This window comes from Microtus ochrogaster, chromosome 5 (assembly GCF_000317375.1).
Source record: "Microtus ochrogaster isolate Prairie Vole_2 chromosome 5, MicOch1.0, whole genome shotgun sequence".
NCBI lineage: Eukaryota > Metazoa > Chordata > Mammalia > Rodentia > Cricetidae > Microtus > Microtus ochrogaster.
In genome coordinates, this window is record NC_022012.1 from 48,297,591 (window position 1) to 48,319,671 (window position 22,081).

A 22,081-nucleotide genomic window follows, 5' to 3' on the forward strand; every position below is an offset into this window, starting at 1 on the left:
TTCTCGGCTAACTCTCGCACCTGGACTAACCCATTTCCAATCATGTGTGTCGCACCCCAAGGTGCGCTTACCGGGAAGATTCTAGCCTACATCCATCCTGGGTCGGAGCTTCATCGCGTGTGCCTCAGAGAGCAGAGCTCTCGCCTCTGCCCGCAAGAGAGTGGAGCATCTTGTCTCTCTCTGGGGCGTCTGCCCCCGAGAGGAGAGCTGTCGAGTCTCTCTGAGCTCACTTCCTCTTCCTCCCAGAGTTCTGTTCTGTTTACTCCTCCCATCTACGTTCTAACCTATCAGGGCAAGCAGCTTCTTTATTTAATCAACCAATGACCTTCCTCCATCATATGTCTTTGTTTTAAACACTCTGAATCAGTAAGTTATACCCATATGATCACAGGCATGAGGTTATCCACTGGGACAGAGGAAGCTCCCCGTGGCCACGTTCCTAAAGGACTCTTCCACTCCCAGCAGTCATCAACTGCCAGTATCTTTTCTGCTAAGGATGGGGCAACAAGGCCCTCCTCAATCCGTATGGGAAGTTTGAACTGGCTTGATCTAACCCAGGTCTTGCACAGGTACCCACAGCTGCTGTGAATTCATGTGTGCAGGAGCCGGGCCATGGCAGGATTTCACAGCACCTCCTCCCCATCTTCTAGCTCTTACTTTCTCTGTGTCCTCTCTCACTCGGGCTTCCCTGCATCTTGGGAGGATTGATATAGATGGCTCACTGTCTCAGTTCAGGTTTCTATTGCTGTGAAGAGACACCACGACCATAACAACTCTTATAAAAGGAAACACTTAACTGGGGGTGGCTTACACTTTCAAAGGTTAAGTTCATTTTTGTCACGGCAAGAAGCCTGACAGCATGCAGGCAGACGTGCTGCTCGAGAAGGAGCCGCGTGTTCTACATCTTGATCCTCAGGCAACAGGAAGCAACTGTGACTCTGGGTGTAGCTTGAGCATAGGAGACCTCAAAGCTTGTCCCCACAATGACACATTCCTTCAACAAGGTCACACCCGCTCCAACAAGACCACACCTCCTAATAGAGCCACCACACCCAGCCATAGCTGGGCACTGACAGTTGCTTATTTTCAGCTCTTTAGGCAGAAATTCACCCCCAGAGATAACTTTATAGAGTTTTTTTTCTTCTCTGTTTTCTCCACTTTTTAAAAAACCTTGGCTGTCTACATATTAGGCAGTTTTCTACCAGTAAGCTCCATCCTAGAGAGTTCTCTAAGCTCTAAGCCTAGAGAGTTTTTAACAGCAAAATATAACACTGAGAATAGTTGGAAACAGATCTCTTTGCTCACTTGTGAACTTTGGCCCATCCTGCTATGGGGGAGAAGAAGGCCTGGGGTGGGGGTGTTTGGGAACAGCTGTGAGTGGATATGGTCTCAGGAGGAGCTGTGTGTTATTCTTAGCACAACATCTGCTTCTCTAGGAATTTACCTCTGTCTCGACTGGTTTTTTTTTTTCCTGTATACTCTCTGCTCTCTTGTTTTAAAAGCCAAGTTGGTTATATTCAGTTATGAAGAATAAGATAACCTCTCCTGGTTGTTGTTATTGTTGTGGTTCTTGTTGCTGTGTGTGTCGGCACTACTGTTGTAAGCAGTTTCCTCCAAGACTGAAACATCCCGCCCTGCAGGGAAGCTCCTTAAAGCAGAAATTATGCAGTTCAAAATAGCTTCAGGAAATCCCTGAAACTGAGCAGGCCCACTGGGCCCCTCCCTCCCAGGAGTGAAATGACTGCTGAAAGCCATCTCAGGCCATGAAGGGCGAAGCTTCTGAGACCAGCTAAACTGCCCTGGAGAAGCTCAGACCAACTGAGGCACCTGGAGAGGACACTCTCCAACCCATTGAGTTGCCTGCAGGCTGCGCTGAGTGCTGCAGGTTCCCAGCTCTGTGAGCTGTCACCCATGCTAAGGGGGGGCTTGGTAATGCAGCTGTCTAGCTGTCTTGAGTTATTTATACCCCTGTAATAACCCCTCTCCCATATTCCTGTAAATAACACCAATAAAACTCATAGGTTCACCAAGCCAGGCTTTGGTGGGCTCAGTCCTGATGGTGGGCTCCCTCTCTGGGGTGAGTAGACACGTGTGTTGTGTCTCCTCGGGAAAAGTCTTCTCAAACAACAACTGTGGATTCTTCCCAGGGCCTCCCCAAGCCAATGTTCTCAGTCATGGGCCATACTCTGGTCCCTAGATAATGCCTTATTAAGCAGGGGACAAAGGGCTTGCTTTGATTTCCACTTGAAAACTAAATGAGCTTCTTTATGTGGAGGGAGAGGAGTTCTTTACTGAATCTTATTATAATTTTATATTTGAAGTGCATAAAATAAGCCATTATTTCACAACATAAACCAATAAAATATAGACAAGAAATCCTGGCAAATAAGGAATGCCAATCCTCAACAGGGATTGAGAGAAATTGAAAACTGCTTTAACAATGCTGGTAAATGTGAGTATTGCATTTTCCTGCCATGATGTGGGACTGATTTCTTATTAATAAAGAAACTGCCTAGGCCCCTTGATAGGCCAACCCTTAAGTGGGTGGAGTAAACAGAACAGAGGGCTGGGAGAAAGAAGCTGAGTCAGAGAGTCACCATGATTATCCCACTCCAGACAGACTCAGGTTAAGATCTTTCCTGGTAAGCCAGCTCGTGGGCTACAAAGATTAATAGAAATGGGTTAGATTAATATGTAAGAGCTAGCCAATAAGAGGCTGGAACTAATGGGGCCAGGCAGTGTTTAAAAGAATACAGTTTCCGTGTAATTATTTCGGGGCATAAGCTAAGCTAGCCATGTGGGCGGCTGGGTGCCGGGGACGCAGCCCCACCGCTCTTATTTCAACACTGCCAGCTTCCTGCTAGGCTGCCTTCCTGGTAGGGTAGAGCAAGATGAGGTGGAGGTAGGGGAGGTAATGAATGCGGGGTCTACAATATGACCTCTTATTTTCAAGCTTCAAGGTGCACAATCAACCCCTCAATCAGATTTCCATCCAACTGCTTCAGAAACAGATACCACAGATCTACTCATTGCAGCACTACTCACTGCTGCACAACTCCTCAATGATGAATTTGTTTCAGAATGATGGAAAAATGGTGGAGGTGGGCAGCCCATAAGCTAATGTAATCTTGTGATACTGAATTTTAAATGTTCTTTTCTCCCCTAATTTTTAAATGAAATAAAATACAAAACCAAAGCATGTAAACTGAATATTGAAGTTGTTTTGAGGTTTATCTTCCTTTGGGGTCATCAGTTTAAAATAGTTAAAGTAGGCCCCACATTTGAGAGTGGGCTAATGTAACTCTCCTGATATTGTTCGCTTTTCCAATGTCTTGATTTTGCTCTGAGGTAAGGTTATACATACTTCAAGTCCACTCCGAGGCTGCCATCAGAGCTGAGGAAAGATGAGAGAAAAGACCCAAGATATGGGCATTACAAGGACTCTGTGGTCTAGGAGGAAAGGCCTCTGGCAGATGTGAGTCTTGCTCAGGACCAGCCTGAATAGACAACTTAGGGCTCTCCAGAGCTGCGCTGTAAGAAAGAGAGGTATTTCCCAAAGGAAGGATTTTTGTCAGAAGAGCAAAGCCGCCACTCTATCATGGGGGGCACAGGAAGGAAAAGGGTATTGCAAGAAATACAATGGTAACAGTTAAAGAAGGGGATAGGGGTATCAGGATTATAGACCAATTAATCAAAGTAAAAAGAAAAAGAAAAAAGAGTTAAGGCAATTGAGGTTTACACCATGCGCCTCTCTGGGCTTCCTAAAAGTTAACCTTGTATAAAGTTAGCTCTCCTTGTTTATTCAATGGGATTCAATCAGTGAATTATGAAGTTAAGTCCTAAAGACAGAGAGGCTTAACATAAGGAAATTCATTTCCCATTTTCCTTCCAACAAATTTAATCCTTTATTAAAAAATCAATCTCAGGAAAGATAGGATGTAACTGGAGAACTAGGGGCTAATACAATTCTTCTTGAAGCTAACATCTGAAAATAATTAACTGTTTTTTTATTTCATAGGCTCTTACAGTTAAAATATTTTGAATATTTTATAGAAATACTAAACTTCTAAGACACTGGCTTTTTAAAGACTGTGGAACTTTTAGATATACTCTACTTTGTTATTGTTTTGGCACAATTGTTTATACAAATTCAACAAATGGAATGTCAAATCATGGGAAGTTTAGGAAACGCCACCATACAATGATACTTATGAACTCTGGAGGTAAAAACTAGGGACTACCAGTCTAAGTGAGAACTTAGTTAACTTAAGAGCTAAAAGGAAGAAAGGGCTGTGGGTGCTACTTTATTTATGGTACAATGAACTCCACAAAGAATACAAGAGCCTGCGCTGAAAGCAAGGCTGAAGTCTGAATTGTAAAATTGTGAGGAAAAGATGAAGTCTTATAGAGAAACTTAACAATCCTTTTTCTTTGGCTATATATACAAAAGTATCCGTGACAAGTTCTTCTGAGTTCTTAACAGGCAAAGTAGGCTCTCCACATCCACTCAAGCATGGAAAGTTATCCTGTGTTTTATGTTATGATAGTAACATGAGCTTTTGGAGACAAACAGGAAAGGAAAGGTTACGGTTTAAAATCATGTGTCTGTGTATTAAAGCTGACAAGGAGTGCATCATACTGGCTAGGTTTGTCAAGTAGACACAAACCCAAACTTACCATGGGAAGAGGAAATCTCAATCTAAGAATTGCTTCCATCACACTGGCCTGTGGGTATGTCTGCGGGGCATTTGGTTAACTGCTAACTGAATGAGGAGAGCCCAGCCCAGTTTGGGTGATAGCATCCTTAGGCAGGTGAGCCTGAGCTGTATAAGAAAGGTAGCTGAGGAAGCGAGGAAGAAGCCAGTAACCCATGTTCCTTCAGTGTCTGATTCAGGGAGTGCCTCCAGGCTCCTGCTTTCAGTTCCTGCCTTGGCTCCCCTCAGCGGTGAACTGTAATCTGTAAGGCATGTAGATGCTTTCTTCCTCCTGGATGCTTTTGGTCAGTCTTTTATCACAGCAACAGAAGACAGACTAGGAGACAGGTGGCTATCTCAGACCCTGGGATAACTACAGTTCTTTGTTTACAAAACACAATTACATACGGTTTTAGGGAGGAACATTGAAGTCAGAGGACCTAGCCTTCCAGCCCAGTTCTCAGCCTGCCTGGCCATGCAGCCAAATGAGGTTTGGTGTGTTGTTGTTGTTGTTATGTTTACCTCTGTGTGTAAACACTAAAGATCAGAGACTCTTGTTCTCATATAAAACACACTTTCGAAATAAATCTGTCTCTCATCTTTCTGGGATTGCCTTGGGATAACCATTTTCTCGGGAAAAGCATCCTTCTTCAGGTCCTGTCTAATATCCCTCTGCTCCATTCTCACACGACCTACCATGAACTTTCATTCCTACAAGCCCTGAAAAGAATGTTTCTGAAAAGTAGTAACTAAACTAGTGTGTAGGAACCCAAACCTAGGTTAAAAGCTCCTTCTCTTGGTAATTAACACAGTTTTAGACATTCGTTACAGTGATGGAAAGCAGACACAAAACCAGCCTCCATAGAGCCTATGGGGGTTGATCCTTGCCCATGTGTGATTACTAATGCAGAGTTTGTCTAATTCACAGCAGGACCATGGAGAAGCAATGCCCTAACTAACAGAGGGGGCCCAGTTGTTAGGGTTCTGGGTATGGAGGAAACTGAGCAGAATATGCAAAGCAGCCTAGTGACACCCATCCATCTAATGGGTGTCTAACACAGTTTTGGACTTAAGGTGGCTTTACCTCCACTCACAAGCTGCACAGTCCTGAGACAGTTACTTACACTCTGTGCCTCTATTTCCTTGCCTAGAAAACTAGGCTATTCCTAGTATTTACCCCAGAAGGATGGTGAGTTCAAGGTGAAATGCCACAGGAACAAGTAGCCATATAAGGACTTACGGGCTGGACTTCGGGAGACAAAAGCCATCCTCCTGTCTCCCTCTTGTTTGGCCACCTAAGTTCCTTGCTTCTCCTACCACAGAATTCCCAATGTCAGTCTTTGCTCGCTACCTTTCTAAATTTTATCCAACAGAAACCAAGGAAACAGGATTCAGGGGGAGCAATAAAGAAGAGCTGCAGAAAGGCCCTTCATTTCTTCTCATATCCGAGTCCCTGTTTTACAGCCTCCCAGTTGAACCGCAGGCCCCAAACTGGAGACACAGAACACACACATGTGCTCACCAATAACTTACTTCCTGTCTCACATGAAAAGTGGATGCCTCTGCCACACAAGAAATAAGCTGGAGGTCTCCCCCAAAGCTGTGTGCCATTACTAAAGTTCTTACTTTTCAGGCTAGAGCAGTTCACAGAAAGCATGTTTTACTTTTGAAACAGAATCTCGCAGCCAGTGGCTGTCTCTGCGGTTTCTCTAGTTTAAGCAAGATTGGACACCACGAAAGTGTCTCCTTTTCTTCCCGGAGAACTGAATTACAAAATCCTGGTTTCTATTAGGGTGTGTCCAGCACTCTCTGTGCTGCCAAACCTTCCATTTTTATAGTCCGTACACGGGCAGATTTTCCATGAACAGGCTCAAATGTATTCCCAAGCAATGATGTCTAAGAAACTCAGTAAGCATTTAACCAAAAAGAACATTTCTTATTGCAAAACAAAAGTAGCATATTATTCTTATGCCTCAACATACATGGGAGCTGAAGGGTATTCACTCATCTTATAGGGCTTTTGTCCCGGGAGGGGCTCGTAAATGAAGTTTATCCTTTAAATGCGCTCCTTTTTCTTTCCTTCCCTGCCTCCCTTTCTTCCTTTTTCTCTTTGTGGCTTTGGGAATCCAACCCAAACACTTATTCATGCTAGGCAAGCACTCTACCACCGAGATACACCCTCGGCCCTCCTTTTTTCCACTCTACAGACTTACATAGAACACACACCCCAAACACCCACCTACACAGACATTTTATAGAAATTAGAGGCCGAGTAACTGAAAAATTAAACAAAATTATTTATAGACTATCTTTCTAGAGATTTGAATGTGGATTAAAGTGGAAGCTGGGGGCAGCTGTGGAGGACAAACCCATTAGAGAAAGTGCTAACGGGGAGAGGGACAAGAATTTCATTTGGCTGGCGAACAAAAAAGCAGGTACCACAGTTTCTTAAAGAGAAAAATAATGCAGGAAATGGTTTTAAATGTACATATTCATATACACTATTTCAGAAACTTCCCGTGAGAACAAATTGTGTTGCCCCCATGTTCCAAATCCTACACGGCATCCTGCTAGGATCGCCTAGTTTCCCAGATTCAGTCTGGAGTGAGTGCTTCCCTCCACCTAACAGGACTGCACACAGCTTCCTGTCTCCCTCCCCCTCACCTCTTCTTCTACAGATTTGGATCCCCAAAGAAGTTCAAAACCAAAACCAAACCAAAGCCGACCCTTGTCCTGCCAACTTGTACTCCTGTCTGCTTCCTGGAGAACCAACCCACTACCCATTTGTACATACATGCCTCTATCTGCCCAGTCATCCAGCAGCCTGCCACTGGGTTTAGGGCATGTAGGAGGTCTGGGGGTGGGCTGCCACAGATGAAAAAAAGTCAGTTCTACCCATTAGGGAGCTAATAAATATAATAGTCCAGTATAGGAACAATCATAAAATATTGAATATTGTGACCAGGGCTAAGGGAGGATATAAAGGGGACAGCCAGGGATGCAATCCCAGGCAAGAGATATCTAGAACCTTCACTCATTATAGCCATCAGTATTTCTAACCGGCTTCCCCCATGCAGTGCCAAACCCTGGAGGACAAAACAGACTCTGTTGTCTCTCTTCACAGTTCCTCATCATGTCTCACAGAGTCCAAGACAGTACAGAAATTGCCAAGCACTGTAACAAAGCACAAAACAACACAACCAATGGTTCTAGGTAGTAGGGAAAGATCTGCCACTGGCCTGGCCTTCAGTGGGAAGCTCCCAGGAAGTTCCTCCAGATGCTCAGATGTCTATTAAAACTTCATCCATAGAATCTGAGAATCCGCAGAAACACAAGACAAGTTCCTGACTGTCAAACAGCTAACAGCTACAGCTCATTGTGTGGGCAGGACAGAAACCAGTTCAAGCTTCACAAACAGGAACAAGAAAAGGAACTTGACTAATAGCCAAATGGTACAGTATGCTCAGGCCGTCTCTGCTGTGAGCTGGCCAGCTCACTCATCATTCATCTGTCAGCACAGGGTAATTAATAACCTCTGTCATTAACCCGACACTGGGAACCAGACCCCTAAACTCGCAAACAAACACACCTGCAGAGTTTTCTTTAGTGCCAAAGAAGAAAAGACCCTTAGAACAAAACCTCACTGTCAAGTGTGGTAAGGAGCATGGTTCTGGAGAACAGTGGTAGTGTCCAGAGTCCATCCCCAGTGTTTCTCTGCCTCCAGGGCACTTCGCTCAACTATTTGCTCTCGCCCCAGCTCAGCACACGCCGCTGTCTCTTCATTTTCCTGACACTGCCTTGGTGCAGCCTGTAAGTCACTTGTGCTGCTGTCCCTGAAGTACCGTTGGCAGCCTTCCTCTATCCTACATTGAATCCACCAGCCTCTCCAGAGTTGGGCTCCCACTCTGAAAGCGGAATCTCAGGAATCCCTGCATTTCTTCATCTCTGCAAGAAGTGTTGTCTGGAAGTGGTTTCTGTTGGCCATGTCTCTGCCCAACAATCATGGGACACCCCTTCCCAAGTTTTCCAGATCGTCTGCCCTACACTGCCTGTTTTATTTCTTGAGAACTCCCAGAATTCCAGCTGTCTCCCGCTCCTGGAATGTCTGTCTCCTCTTGACAATTTTACTACATCTACATATTGCTTATTACACGGACCAGCTGAGGAGCAGATAAACAGTAAAGGCAGTTAGAGCCTGCCACTTTCTATCTCTCGCAGAGACCCCATCACATGGAAATGCTTTTCTGCGGCGCCTCCTCAGCTACAATCATCTTGACTTTCCTGAACCAGGGAGCTGGTGGTTCAAGAAGCTCTCTTGCTTTTGGCTGAGCAGACAGACTCTCTTGATTTTCAAAACCAGAAGGGAAAAAAAATGATATTGCTAATGCTACTCCCCCGTTGCTTCTTAGAAATGATTCTCATTCCCTTTAGAATTAATATATCAAGCTCTAGGATTTCCAAGAGATGGATGATGGATTTGCTGACAGTTGAGTCTCTGGACCGAATCCAGTGTTCCCTAAACTCTGCTGCTTTCCTAATCACAGAATGAACCACAAAACAACGGAAAAGCAGGGGAGATGCGGATGGCAGAATGGCATAGAAACATCATCCTGTGCCTCCTGGGGTGGGGGAAGATTTCTACAAACAGCACACTCAAACCTCTTCTCCCCAACCCTTCTGAACCCAGGGTGTCTGTTACTCAATGAGAGTCTACCCCACGCCAAATGGGAGGAGCTTTCGAAGAGTCTCCTAAAGCAGCAAAAAGCAAGTCACCTATGGAAGCTGTCTTGCTCCTTGCCAACAGGTGACCACCATGGGGAAGTTCAAGAGGGGCGTGAATATCTCCTGGGCCTCCTGCCACCTGGACAGTAGAAAGAGGTTTATGGAGTGGGAGCAGCACTGGGAGGAGGTGGCCATGCCTCTTCCGTTTGGTGTAGCACAGCACAGGGGAGCTCCCTGCATTAGCAAGTGGACTGGCTGAGGTGGCCTCTGTCTTTTTACACACCCTCTAGAGTCGAGGAGAGGATGGTGGAAGCAGGAGGTCGCAATGTCCACATCTTGTTGAGCTGGAAGGGGAGTGGAAAAGTAAACAAAATCCCCCCTGCACTCACATGTAACCTGAGAAGACAACTAGAAATCCCGCCAGCAAATCAGTGGGATCATGACAATTCTATTGAGTGTGTGTGTGTGTGTGTGTGTGTGTGTGTGTGTGTGTGTTTGCCTTGCAGTTTTTACTCTCTCTATATGATACACACACACACACACACACACACATATATATATATATATATATATATATGGCAATTTTTACTCTATAAAGCACTAAGATTGATTATTTTGTGGGGTTCTTAGAGATAACCTAAACAGGTAAAATGACAGTTGCCTTTTACTGAAATGACCAAGAACACTTTCCAGGTGTTATTTACTTGATTCTGGAAGTACTAAGGTCAGAAAGAGAAGTAACTTCCCCTGAGAGAGACACTAAGGTCTTTCTCATTCTAGAGACTTTTCCTTAACCTTACAAAGGGCATCTTATGTGCAGAGGAGGCAATAATCCTTACAACTCAACTCCAGACAAAGTAAGCATGTGTGCCACCCAGGAGCCATCTTTCCCCGTTACAGACTCTCCCTGGAGGAGGTACAGATCCACAGGAGAATACCAGCTTCTCCCTAGGGCAAAGGTCAGCCTCTGTGGGTGGGTGTCTGTCATTTGAATTATACCTGACTCTGCAGCAAAGTGTCTGTAACAGGATGCAAGCAAAGCAAGACGGAGAAGCGACACTAATTCTGGAGCCTTGTCCCAGAGGAGAACACTTTCAGACTGGAAATAATGAGACTAAATGCCATTTAGCATAATGGCTCATGACATTAAAATAAATGTTCAAGTCGTGAGATTCAAGCACACAAGACAAGAAGTGACTGCAGGAAACAGTAAGGTGCAAACAAATGGTGTCAGCTGGTGAGAGCGGGCTGCCCCTGCTCTTCCAGGCGCATCTGACCTGAGCTGTAGCTAACGTAGCTAACGTGTGCTGCTAGCTGCTAACTGCCTTCTTGCACAAGCTGTCAGTCACCTGGACAGACAGGGGCCGTCCGAGCTGCAGCAGGTTGGGGGTGGGCACACCAGGGTGTACATGGGCTCTTTCTCTCTCTTTTCCTCTGACTACCAAACGCCCTGGAGTCTCTCCAGCTTTCTCCTCCTTGTTAAGGAGTTCCCTTGCCTTCCTCCGAGTTTCTTTGCCTTCTTCCCTGTCTCCCTCAGTCCCCTAGCTTCCACCCACGGGATAAGCTGGTAGAGTGACTGAGGCAAAGCTACCGACATTGCTCAAGTGTTAGGGGCAGCATGTCTGGTGTCCGTCTACCCTGAGCTCTGGAAATATCCTTAGATACTCACAGATGCCTATGAAATACACCTATTGGATTATTCCATGATTAGAGAAGATCCAAAAGCCACCTGGGAAGCAAAATCTTGGCACCTTAAAGTCACAGAAACACACACGCATGCCAAAGGATAGCGTTTATGAACAACATCCACACGTACTACACCAAGCAGGACTCCCTTGCACAGCCGCTGGAAGCCTTACTCACACACAGGCACCTCCCTTTCTGCCTGCTTAGCCCAGGAATCCTACCCACTCTAAGTTGGGGACCACAGCCACCCTCTGAGGAGTTAAGCACAGCTCAGAAAGATAAGTCCCAGGGCCCGTGACTAAGAGTCTGGGAAAGCCCTTTATTAAACCTCGACCTATGAAAATGGAGATTAAAAAATTAAAAATAAATATGAACAAAAGCCCCCTAGCTAGATGTTGTCCTGCTCTGGCTCCTGAACATGCATTTCCTACACCTACGCCTGATCTAACAGGCCTTCCACCAATTGATCTCCACGGCTGGCCCTCGAGCGTGCCTTGAAAAGCATTAAGACTTGACAGTGTAGAAGTCTGTGCTAGGAGGTTTCCCGCAGGCAGTCACGGTCTGTAGGGCAAGGACATTTTCGGAGCTGTACTAGGTGCACAGAATTATGATTGCAGATAGAAAGTGAGGGGTCCTGGAGTCTGGACCCCGGGCAGGTAGAGGCAGAGCCGCTGGTGGAGGTGGGCTGAGTCTGGTGGAAAATAGACCCACGGTTGTGGGCAGCTTCCTCCTGTTGCTCGGTACTGGGGAGAGGCGGAGGAGGACATTCATTTCTCTCCTAATAAGCAGCCACCTATCCTATTGCTTCCATAACTATTGATTATGAAAAGCTTGCGGCTCCTCTTAAAGGGGAAGACCAGCTCTGCGTGTCGCCGCGACTGCTTTAAGACCCCCTCATCCAGGGCCCTCCTCCGCTAGCCACGCCACAGGGTTGGGCTAGGACTTCTGTGCCGGCTTGCCCAGCAGTCTCAAGAACCGCAGACACAAGCGGAGCCAAGAGCTCTGCCCACGGGTCTTTTCTTCCCACCGACTCTGAGGCATGGCCTCACAGCCCCAGGATGGAGGAACCGGCAACACACGGAAAGTTACTTTCAAAGGGTTGCGCTGGTTTCCGCAGAAAACTACAAGGCGTAGATTTCTCGAGTCCCCCCCCCCCCCCCCCCCGCACCACCCCAGTAGTGAGCCTCAAGGCCGCCGCTGGAGACCCCGCCACAGTGTGATCCATGGGTAAATGTCCCTCTTGTCCCTCCGACGCACCTAAGTGCCGTGGGGTAGGAGGACGCCCCAAAACCAATTCCCAGTTTTGGTCTGAAAGATCTTGGCTGCCGGGGGACCTGCCTCCTGCCCCGCAGCTCCGAGAAATACTCTCGGTTTCCTGCACTGGCCTCCCCTCCTCTCCAACCCCAGCCCTCCCGGCAGGGTTGCCCCCTCTCTACCTGCAGCAGTCCCAGGCTCGCCCTCGCTCTGCTCTCCAGAATCTGAATCCATACTGTGGGCTTCCGCCCGCGCATCCACCACCGCTCGCCTGCGGGGCGCTGGGGCGGGCGTCCCGGTTCTGGTGGCGGTGGCACAATCGGTATGGGCTGCAAAGAGTCTGGAGCCGGGACGGAGCAGAGTGGGCAGTGTGTGGTCAGACACTAGGGCCAGGGGGCGGCTCCGCAGAGACCAAGCCTGCTCCTGTGGCCCGCCCGCCGCCCGCCGGTGCCTGCACGCGAGAGTAGTTGGGGGGGGGGGACGGGAGGGGGTAGGATGTGAGAGAGGGGGAGGAGGAGTGTCCAGTGCCCCAGGGCTCCTGGCTGGAATTAAGTAGCCCGGGTTCCTCTACACCCAGAGCAATGGAATGGGAGCCCGGCGGCGAGGTGGTGCGGGTCCTGGAAGTCAGAAGTCCCCCTTCTTTGGGTGTGGCAAAGTTTGCAAAATTCTTCAGTGAAAAAGCGCCTCTGACCATTTTTTAAAAAGGAGTTATTATTAAGGTTTAGGGTTGTGAGGCTGCACGCGTTTTAGTTCAACTTCACCCCTTAGACGTCTACTTGAGTGAAATCTGTATGTCTGTTTCCTCTCGTGGAAAAGTGGGCAAACGGTCTTGCAGGAATATTGTGGGATAGATATATGATACTGGTTCACTTGTAAGAGAACAAGAAGCGGGCCTTCCGCCTAGTGAGGGAGGAAAGGACTAGTCAGGTAGAGATAACTCCTGCAGTTCTTGCTCTTCTCCTCGTGGGTGCGGGCTGTCGATCTGGTTCTGAGAGCTGGGTGACGGCCCAGCCTGAGTTGGCCTGGAAGACTGGACCCACCCTGGCAATCATGCTCTGTGCCAGTTTTTTCCTCCAGCTCAAGAGGCACAAATTGATTTTTAAAACGTTTTCTTTTCTGGGTAAGAACGCTTGGTGTTCAAGCACAAAGAACTGAATTTAAAAGCCTCCCCGCCCCCCCTCCCCCCGTGGTCCCCACAGGTGCCTGTGGCCCCATGGAGGACAGCCACAGGATTTCTGGGACTTGCTGGCTACCAGCCTAGCACCAGGTTCAATTGGAGATCCTGTCTGAAGGGAATAAGATGATAGCGAATGAGAGACACCTGGTGTCCTCCTCTGACCTGGGAGGTGAGGAGGAACCTTTTCTTGCTGATGGGATTAAATGCAGAGAACTAAACTTTCTCAACATCCCCTTTTACTTCCATTTTTTAAAAAAAAAAAACATATTTTATTATCTAATCAAGAGACCAAGCCATGGAGGAGACGCTGAGCAAAAACTCTACTGTTAATTTCTGCGGATACATGTGCTTTCATTGTATTCCTCTATTATGGGCTTAAAATTCACATAACCCAGAGCCTGCTTTTCTTGAGTATAAACTGACCACAGCGGTCACAAACTATTGACCTGAGAGAAAAGAAATCAGGAAGGGAATGTTGGCTTAGAGGTGCCAGATTCCCAGTGTGTCCTCTGAACACTCATTTTGTCTGAACTATGTATGACCCAGGGATGAAATTGTGTTTTGGAGATGAGAAACACAGTTGCGATTTGGCTGTCATATGGAAGCAACCCATGGCCACCCCCACTTTACGATGCAGAATCTGGGTCTCCGGTCCAGGGAGCACAAGAGGGAAGGACACAAATCGAGGCTGTCAGGAGTGGACAACTGTCTGTTGTGGCCCGCTGTTACAGGCGAGTTTTGGCTTCTCATCTAGCTGGTAGCTACCTCATTTCATGAGAGGCGGACCTCACAGAACATTAGTAAAGCTCTACTTTATGTTCTAGGGGAAAGTTTTCTGGAAGACCAAACTCCTTGGCTTCAATGATAAAAGTTGGATGGAATGAAATGCTCAAAAAAGCCCCTATATAAGAAGTGAGCTCTTGGGCAAGCGGCCCAGCCTCTCTGTCTCCTCCTGTATTAGCATTTCCTCACAGTCCCCTGTGAAGGAGGAAAAGTGATGGGCGTGGAAGTAACTCCCCAATGCTGGTACACTGTTAATGTTTGACAAGGGAAAGAGTATATATTCCTTAGTCTAATGGGTCTCATTTAGAGAAAATAAATAAATAAAACCAAAACCCTATTTTTTTTTAATGAAAATCAAAAAGGAATGCCAAATTAGATCCAAGTCAATGCTCAGAAAAGAAATGGCTGGGTCATTTTAAAAGGTTGCTGTGCTAGATCTGATAGCTCATGCTCATAATCCCAGCACTGGAAGCTGAGACAGAACTACTGGCCACAAGTTCAAAACCAGCCTGGGCTGCAGAATGAGTTACAGGTCAGACTGTCCTGCAGGGTGAGACCCTGCCTTGAAAAAAATAATGATTCAAGAATTCTTAAACGTTCGCTCTCGCCACTTCTCGGAGGAAAACTGTAACTATGTCTTCTCACAACTGAGCATGCTGGGCCAAAGGCATTTGGTATGAAGAACATGTGGCTTAGTGACACGTCACTACCACTGCTTGTGGAGTGTGTCTAAGATTCTGAGTTCAGTCCCTGGCGCGCGCGCGCACACACACACACACATGCACGCACACACACACACGCATGCACACACGCATGCACACACTCACACACACGCACACACACACACAGTCTCTACATGCCAAGGCGAAATGCAACAACAGGAATATGAGTTGTTCTCTGGGCCTCATACTTGGCTTCCTTGCACTTGGTAGGTCTGTTTGTGTTTTTATTTCTTTGTATATGTTTCATGGACAGATGCTCTATGAGAGTTATGTGGATACAATCGTGTCTATCAGCAAAAATTAAACAGGGTCTTCTTGTGCTGAGACCAACAGGAAAGTCCTGGGAACACATATTCCCGACACTTACCTGCCCGTCAGTCACCAGACCTCCTCTGAATGCCAGCTTATTTGAGCTCAGAGATAAGTGCTTATGAGCGCAGAGGAGGAAGAACTGGTCAAAATGCCCTGGAAAGTGCAGGAGCTAAGTCTTTCTACAGTAATCCCTGCTGTTAGTCGTTCCCAGCCTATTCTTTCTGCAGAATGAGACAGATGGAGGATGAAATATTGTATGTACGATTAAACAATGGAAGCGAGAGATCCAAACTAAATAATGTCTCCATTCTGGTTTCCTATGATAGGCATTATGTCGTCATGGGACGAGACAAAGGGAACTGATTGCTGGCATTCGAGTGTAAAGAGAAATGTTACATTATCTGTGCCCCCAGATGGAAAAGCAAGCGCCAGAGAAGCCCTAAAAGCAACATCTCATGACCGAAGACAGTGAAATAAAAAATGTGACTTTCTCTTTACAAACCCATCCTGGCATTTTTTTTTCCTTAAAAAAAAATTAAAAAAATAAAAAACAAAACAAAAAGCCTCTTGAGGAGCTGAAAGGGGAAATAGATTTCATTAATGCCTTTGTGTGTTTTTAGAAGAATGGCCTCACTCTGCAGACCTGAATCTAGAGTCAGAGAATTACAATCGGCCTTCTTCGGTTTTTCCACGACATCTTTGGAGCCTGGTAACTCTGAAGCCAAGAGAACATCTAACTCTCTTTGACCATTTCTTAGCAGCAAATAGGATTTTTCACTTTTTAGAGAAACTGTCTATCTGCTGGGGAAAGTATCTTTATCTGTAAGGTGTCAAGAAATAGAAAGTAAAGTAGACCCATTTCTGCTAAGGCAATAATACTCTTTTAATCTGAGCCAGGGCAATGACTCATCTGCCTGTCTCCTCTTGTGGGATGGAAAGGGAGTGTCTGCAAACCTCCTGACAGCAGAGGGGAGGGAGGCTTCAAGGAAGGTGGTTTCTAATGCTCCAGCTTCAGATTCAAGTATGTTCTTCTCTGGGCTGAGGTGGCCGTGACCCAGGAGACGAGGAGTTCTCTAAACCTCCTTATTGACAAGTTATCTCAAGGTAGACATAAAGTAGCTTCTGCCAAAACCATCATGGCTCCATAGGAGCTGATGTTTACAGGTAGTTTTGTATTGTTCTAAGAGAACAAGGAGCTGGAAGACAGCCTTGAAAGAAGGAAGGAGTTTTCCACATTTCTCTCTTTCTAGCAAAAATAGGGTTTTATGATTCCCACCACTTCTTTCAAATGCAGGGTACTATGACCACGGAAAACAGGAAAATATAAATAAGTTAAAAGGAGGAAAATAAAAAAGTCCGCAATAATCCCACAAGTTATAATCCCTGCTAATGTTCTGTGATGGTTGATCAACTTGATACACACACAAAAAAAGGAAGCTCAGTTGAGTATTTGCCTCCATAAGACTGGTGTGCGGGTCTATCTGTGGAGAATTTTCTTTAAACTAATTGATGTAGGAAGAACAAGCCTACTGTGGACTGTACCACCTGTAGGCAGGTAGGCAAGGGCTGTATAAGACTCGTAGCTGGACTCGAGCCTGGGAGGAATCCAGCAAGCAGAGTTCCTCCATCGCTACTGCTTCAAGTCTCTGGGTTGCTAGGTTCCTGCCATGAGGATATGATGAAGCAAGCCCTTTCTTCCCAGGTTGTCTTTTGTCACGGTGCTTCTTACAGCAACAGAAAGCAAACTAGAATGTGTATCTTCTGGAATTTTCCCCTTGTTGGCTGTATGGTATTCTGCTTTTGCAGGCTTTGTTTGTTTGGTTTTTAGCTGGCAGAAGCCTGGGGTGGGGTCAGGAAATGAGTATCAAGTACTTTCTTCCCAACTGTCTATCCCTGAATCTTGGCTTTCTGATGGCAGCTGTGTCACCTCTGTGACCACCATGAAACTCAGGTGACCCCGGTAGCTAGAACGCCATCGCAACATCTCCGGTCTTGTGTCCTTCCAATGCAGAGTGGCAATGGTTGCCTGCTGCGACAAATGTTCAGATCGCCTCGCTAGCCCTCCACTCTTCCATGGCCTGTGCAACCAATTCCCCAAATTGCTCTGCCTCCTTTGAAAGCAGGAAAAATGCTTTCCTAATTTGAATTTATTAGGACCTCATCAGAAGAATATTGGTTCCTGGATATTGGGGGAGCCTGGAGCTCCAATTATTCTTTTGGACTCACACTGGAAACACTACTGCAGATGTGGAAAATTCTCCTATAGCTAAGAATATCACATTTATTCTCATGAAGACCTTATCTGGGGCTGGAGAGATAGCTAGAAATTAGGGACATGAACAGCTCTTGCAGAGGATCTGAATTTGGTTCTCAGCACTAATACCAGTTGAAGCCCTGGAGAAATCATGTGTCCAAGTTCTGGGAGTGGCAGGTGAGATTGGAACCCAGAACTCCTGAGGTTTTGCTAGACCTCAGCTCCTCATCTGACGCTGGCTCCCTCCCCTGGCTATGCCTTCAACAACCCTTCTCCATGGTTTATGTTAATCACCCTTCTGATCCGGGGAAGGGGAAAACTGAATGCTCTAAAATTTCCCGTTTTAATTTTATTGTAATTATATGACAAACTAGTTCAATAATGCTTACTTGCTAATTGTTATACAGAACAAATGTTGCTTGCCAAGTGTTGAGTGGAACCTTTTATTCTTCTCTTCAAAAATTTTATCCTTAGGAAGGCTAAATACGTGTTCCAATCTGGAAGGCTTCATTTATGTAAGTTTCTGATTTCATAATGTGTGTGTGGAATGTAGGGGTGGAGAATGGGAAAAGGGAGATCAAGGTCAGCCGGTCTAACCTCGTCACTGCTCAAGGTCAGCCGGTCTAACCTTGTCACTGCTCAAGGTCAGCCGGTCTAACCTCTTCACTCCAGATGGGAAGAAACACACCTAAAATTATAGAGCGCCTCTCCCAGAGCCAGGGGTAGGTGGGACTAGAACCCAGGTTGCTGGGCTAGTTTAAGAAGATTCTCCTTTGTGGCTCTTCCACCTGCCAGCCTTCCTATCCCCTTCCTGCTGGCTTCACATACTCTTTCTCAAATACTGCTCTTGCCCTTCATTTTCTCCCAGCTGCTAGCCTGTTTTCAAAACAGGACTTAACCAACACCTCTTTTTTATGTATATTATTGTGTTTACTTTGAATTTTTTGTTTTTGTTTTATTTATTTATTAAAGATTTGTGCCTCTTCCCCGCCACTGCCTCCCATTTCCCTCCCCCTCTCCCAATCAAGTCCCCCTCCCTCATCAGCCCAAAGAGCAATCAGGGTTCCCTGCCCTGTGGAAAGTCCAAGGACCGCCCACCTCCATCCAGGTCTAGTAAGGTGAGCATCCATACTGCCTAGGCTCCCCCAAAGCCAGCACGTGCAGTAGGATCAAAACCCAGTGCCATTGTTCTTGAGTTCTCAGTATTCCTCATTGTCCGCTATGTTCAGCAAGTCCGGTTTTATCCCATGCTTTTTCAGATCCAGGCCAGCTGGCCTTAGTGGGTTCCCGATAGAACATGAAAGGAGACAGAGACCGACATTGGAGCACCGGACTGAAATCTCAAGGTCTAACCAATGCCTCTTTTCAGGGTCCTTGTCCTGTCTCTCTCTTCTCCCTCTCTTCTCTTTCCTGGGTTTTTAAACTGTCCGTTCTTCTCTTCAGTCCAGCCTACATGTTCTTTCCCAAATCTTCCCTTGCCATTGTCCCTTCATGGATTCCTCCCTTTTGGTCCAAGACCAGTCTGTCAGGTTGAAACCATGACTCTTCTACTCAAGGAATCTTCTAAGTCCTGGGTCTGAACTCTGGTTGCCATACACCTTGAATCATTCTGAGAAAGGCCATAAGTTAATATCATAACGTTTATGCATAAGCAGGACCTGTGGGACTATCTCTACTGTTGCCTGGCTTCTTGGCTGCTGATGTGAATGTCTTCACACCTCAAACATGACTGCAGATGTGGGAAATCCTCCTTTAGCCAAAAATATCACATCTATTCTCATTAAGACATATGATCCAGTGCTGGAGAGATAGATGGCTTAGTAGTTAAGGGCAGGCACTGTTCTTGCAGAACATTTGGATTTGGTTCCCAGCATTTATTATCTGGTGACTCAGCCTCCTGTATCTCCAGCTCTAGGTAATCCAATGCCTTCTCATACACCTACACCTACACACACACACACACACACACACACACACACACTTCTCAAAATATATCATCCATGAAGTTTCAGTGCTTCAGCGATTTTCTCCTTTGGCTGTTAGTAACAATCTTAGCTGGGTTTTATATCTTTACCAAGTTTGTGTTATATAGGCATTTACAAGAACAAGGTTAGCGACCTTGTTCAAGTATATTGGCCTTCCCCCGGAGCAGAGCGTATTGACACCATAGTTTCTGTTGGCTGGTGTTATTCTAGCCTTGCAGATTTTGTTTCTTTCCTCAGTGTGGATTTTGTCTCAGGCACTTAACTGTCAGAAGTTAGGAACTCAGTCTGTCTTCTCCACTCCTGGAATTCATACATTAATTCCTCTTGATAAGTTTGGAAGACAAGTGTACAGGACACTTGCTTTCTCCTTTCACACAAGTGATGTTTCAGCAAAGTTACAAAGAAGGGGAATTGCTGGCAGCAACAAAAGGACAACTTCTGGAACCCAAGCACACAATCTCTTGTGTCTTCCTGTCCTCTTGTGTGAAGTAGGGTCAGTGAGATGCGGATGTCCAGTTTCAGCATGGAGCAATCTGTCTTTCTGAAGTCCCCATTGTGACCGAAGGCTTTGCCATTCCAGACTAGTGATGACAAGGTTTGCTTTCTAATTTTTGTATTATTTCTACATTGGCATCCAAAGTCTTATCAGATTCTAATGCCAATTCTTCCATGAGTCTCCTGATTTTACTTTTTCCTTCCTATATCTGGCTCTGGCAGCTCTTGTCCACGACTTTGAAAAGACGGGCTCTTGTATGGTACCCTAACTGGATTCCAGTGACTCTCCCATCCTAGCCTCTTATGTGACTGAACCATAGACTTGAACATTGCTGCGCTTTGACATTACCCTCGTCACTGACCCTGCTCTCGCCAGCCTTGTTCTAGTCCAGGGACACCAAACTAAAGTCTGACTTTGGCCTAACTTTTATTGAACTGGATGAAATTCAAGGCCTGCCTGACTGTCCCAGATCTCTTCAGGTGCCAATTCTGAGAACCACTGTCTCTGTGGGATCCTGAGTCAGCTCTGATAACATTTCTTTCCACTAGATAATGAGGGAGGAAATGATCTGCTTGTAACCCGGAATGTTTTGTTCCTGGGATCCTTACACATCCTCCAGTCCAACGTTCCCCTCAGGCTCTGCCGGCAAAGAGCCATGAGCCAGTGTAAACCAGTGGGCCCTGCTTTGCGTCAGTTCCACCCCTCCCATTGGGCGCTCTCCTGGAAACGTAGGCCTCCTTCTATCTGGTACTCTGAGACCTGGCCATTTTTGAACACCTGAAATAGCAGAAAGGAGTCAGGGCAAACCGCTGGACAATTCACCTAACATAGCTACCATTGTGTTTATTTTCACTTTGTTTAAAACATTAACTTGCTTGGCTTTTTTTTGGGGGGGGGGGGCTCCCGATGTTTTTAGACTAATAGTTTTCCTGCAAAACTATAGACAAGATCCAGAGGGAAATCGGGAAGAAAGGGTCCCAGGTTATTTGAAAATGTTACCAGTAAGTCTCTTCAGCTCTTCCTCAGGGTCGAATTTTCTTTCTTTACCCCCAAACTGCGAGGCATGAGAACAAGAAAGTGCAGTAGGCACCAGAGCTGGTGTAATGATTCCTTCCCATGCCCACATGGCCTATCACCCACTCTCCTTCCTGCAACCGAGGTGGCTTCCTTCTTACTGAAAGGAACTTCGGGCCTCTGATAATGGAAGTGAAAGAAGAACCCTAAATAAGGGCCGGCAGGGGCAGGATGGAGAATAAGCCTGTGTTCCTCCTCCAGTCCGGCTCTACACAGTCTTCTAGAAGTCCAGGGCAATGAGCTCCAGACGCCCTCAAGGTAAGCGGCCAGCCAACCCATCAGCCATGATTCCCTTCTCATTTCCATCCTGTGAGAGCATACACTGGGGCACACTTCGGGATTACTTCCCCAAAAATATGTTATCAGGTCTTTATTTCAGGGTCTGTTTCTGACAGAGCCTAGTCTAACACAAGCTACAAGAACAAAGCCAAGGAATGAGAAAACTCTTAAAAACTAGAGCTGGCGGTGGAAGTGTGTTGACACTGAGTCACAGCATATATAACACACTGAGTTAACGTAGCAATCATGGCAAAGTGTATTTCAGAGAATTCTAGAAGAGGCCTGCGAGTAAGCTCCACATTTTGAAATGCTTTCTGCATACAAGAGTCAAAACAAACTGTGAAATAAATTGTAAGTATCTTAAGGGAGAATTCATTGACTGTCTGGAAGCCCGAGTTTCCTGAAAGACCCCTGCTAACAAGGGTTTGCTGGGTTTTCATTTGAATTGAAGTCGTTGCCTTTAAGCTTTAAGCCTCCTGGCTCCAGAAGTTTGGATTTTTATGACTCATGTTCTCATATTAGTTTTTTATTGTAGCCCTTCCTTCCTTGCATAATGGAGTTCTTTTTTTAAAAGTCTGCCTTCCCACAGAAGCCCCCTTTGCCCCTTGGCCATTTTAATGGCTCCTCTTACTGGTCATTATCT

The 22,081-nt window shown here is 46.1% G+C and overlaps 1 protein-coding gene across 2 annotated transcripts in view; it reads right to left on the reverse strand.

The window, feature by feature from the left end:
- Positions 1 to 22,081, reverse strand: part of Tnfaip8l3 (TNF alpha induced protein 8 like 3) — a 65,275-nt gene that overhangs the window by 33,353 nt on the left and 9,841 nt on the right. The window contains exon 1 of one of the 2 annotated variants that reach the window (XM_005347364.3): positions 12,539 to 12,768. The exons of the other annotated variant lie outside the window; for it this stretch is intronic. Within the exon in view, the coding sequence (XP_005347421.1) occupies positions 12,539 to 12,590 (52 nt within the window). The 5' untranslated portion in view covers positions 12,591 to 12,768. Of the gene's footprint in view, positions 1 to 12,538; positions 12,769 to 22,081 lie in introns of those variants that run through there. 2 annotated transcript variants of the gene reach the window in all.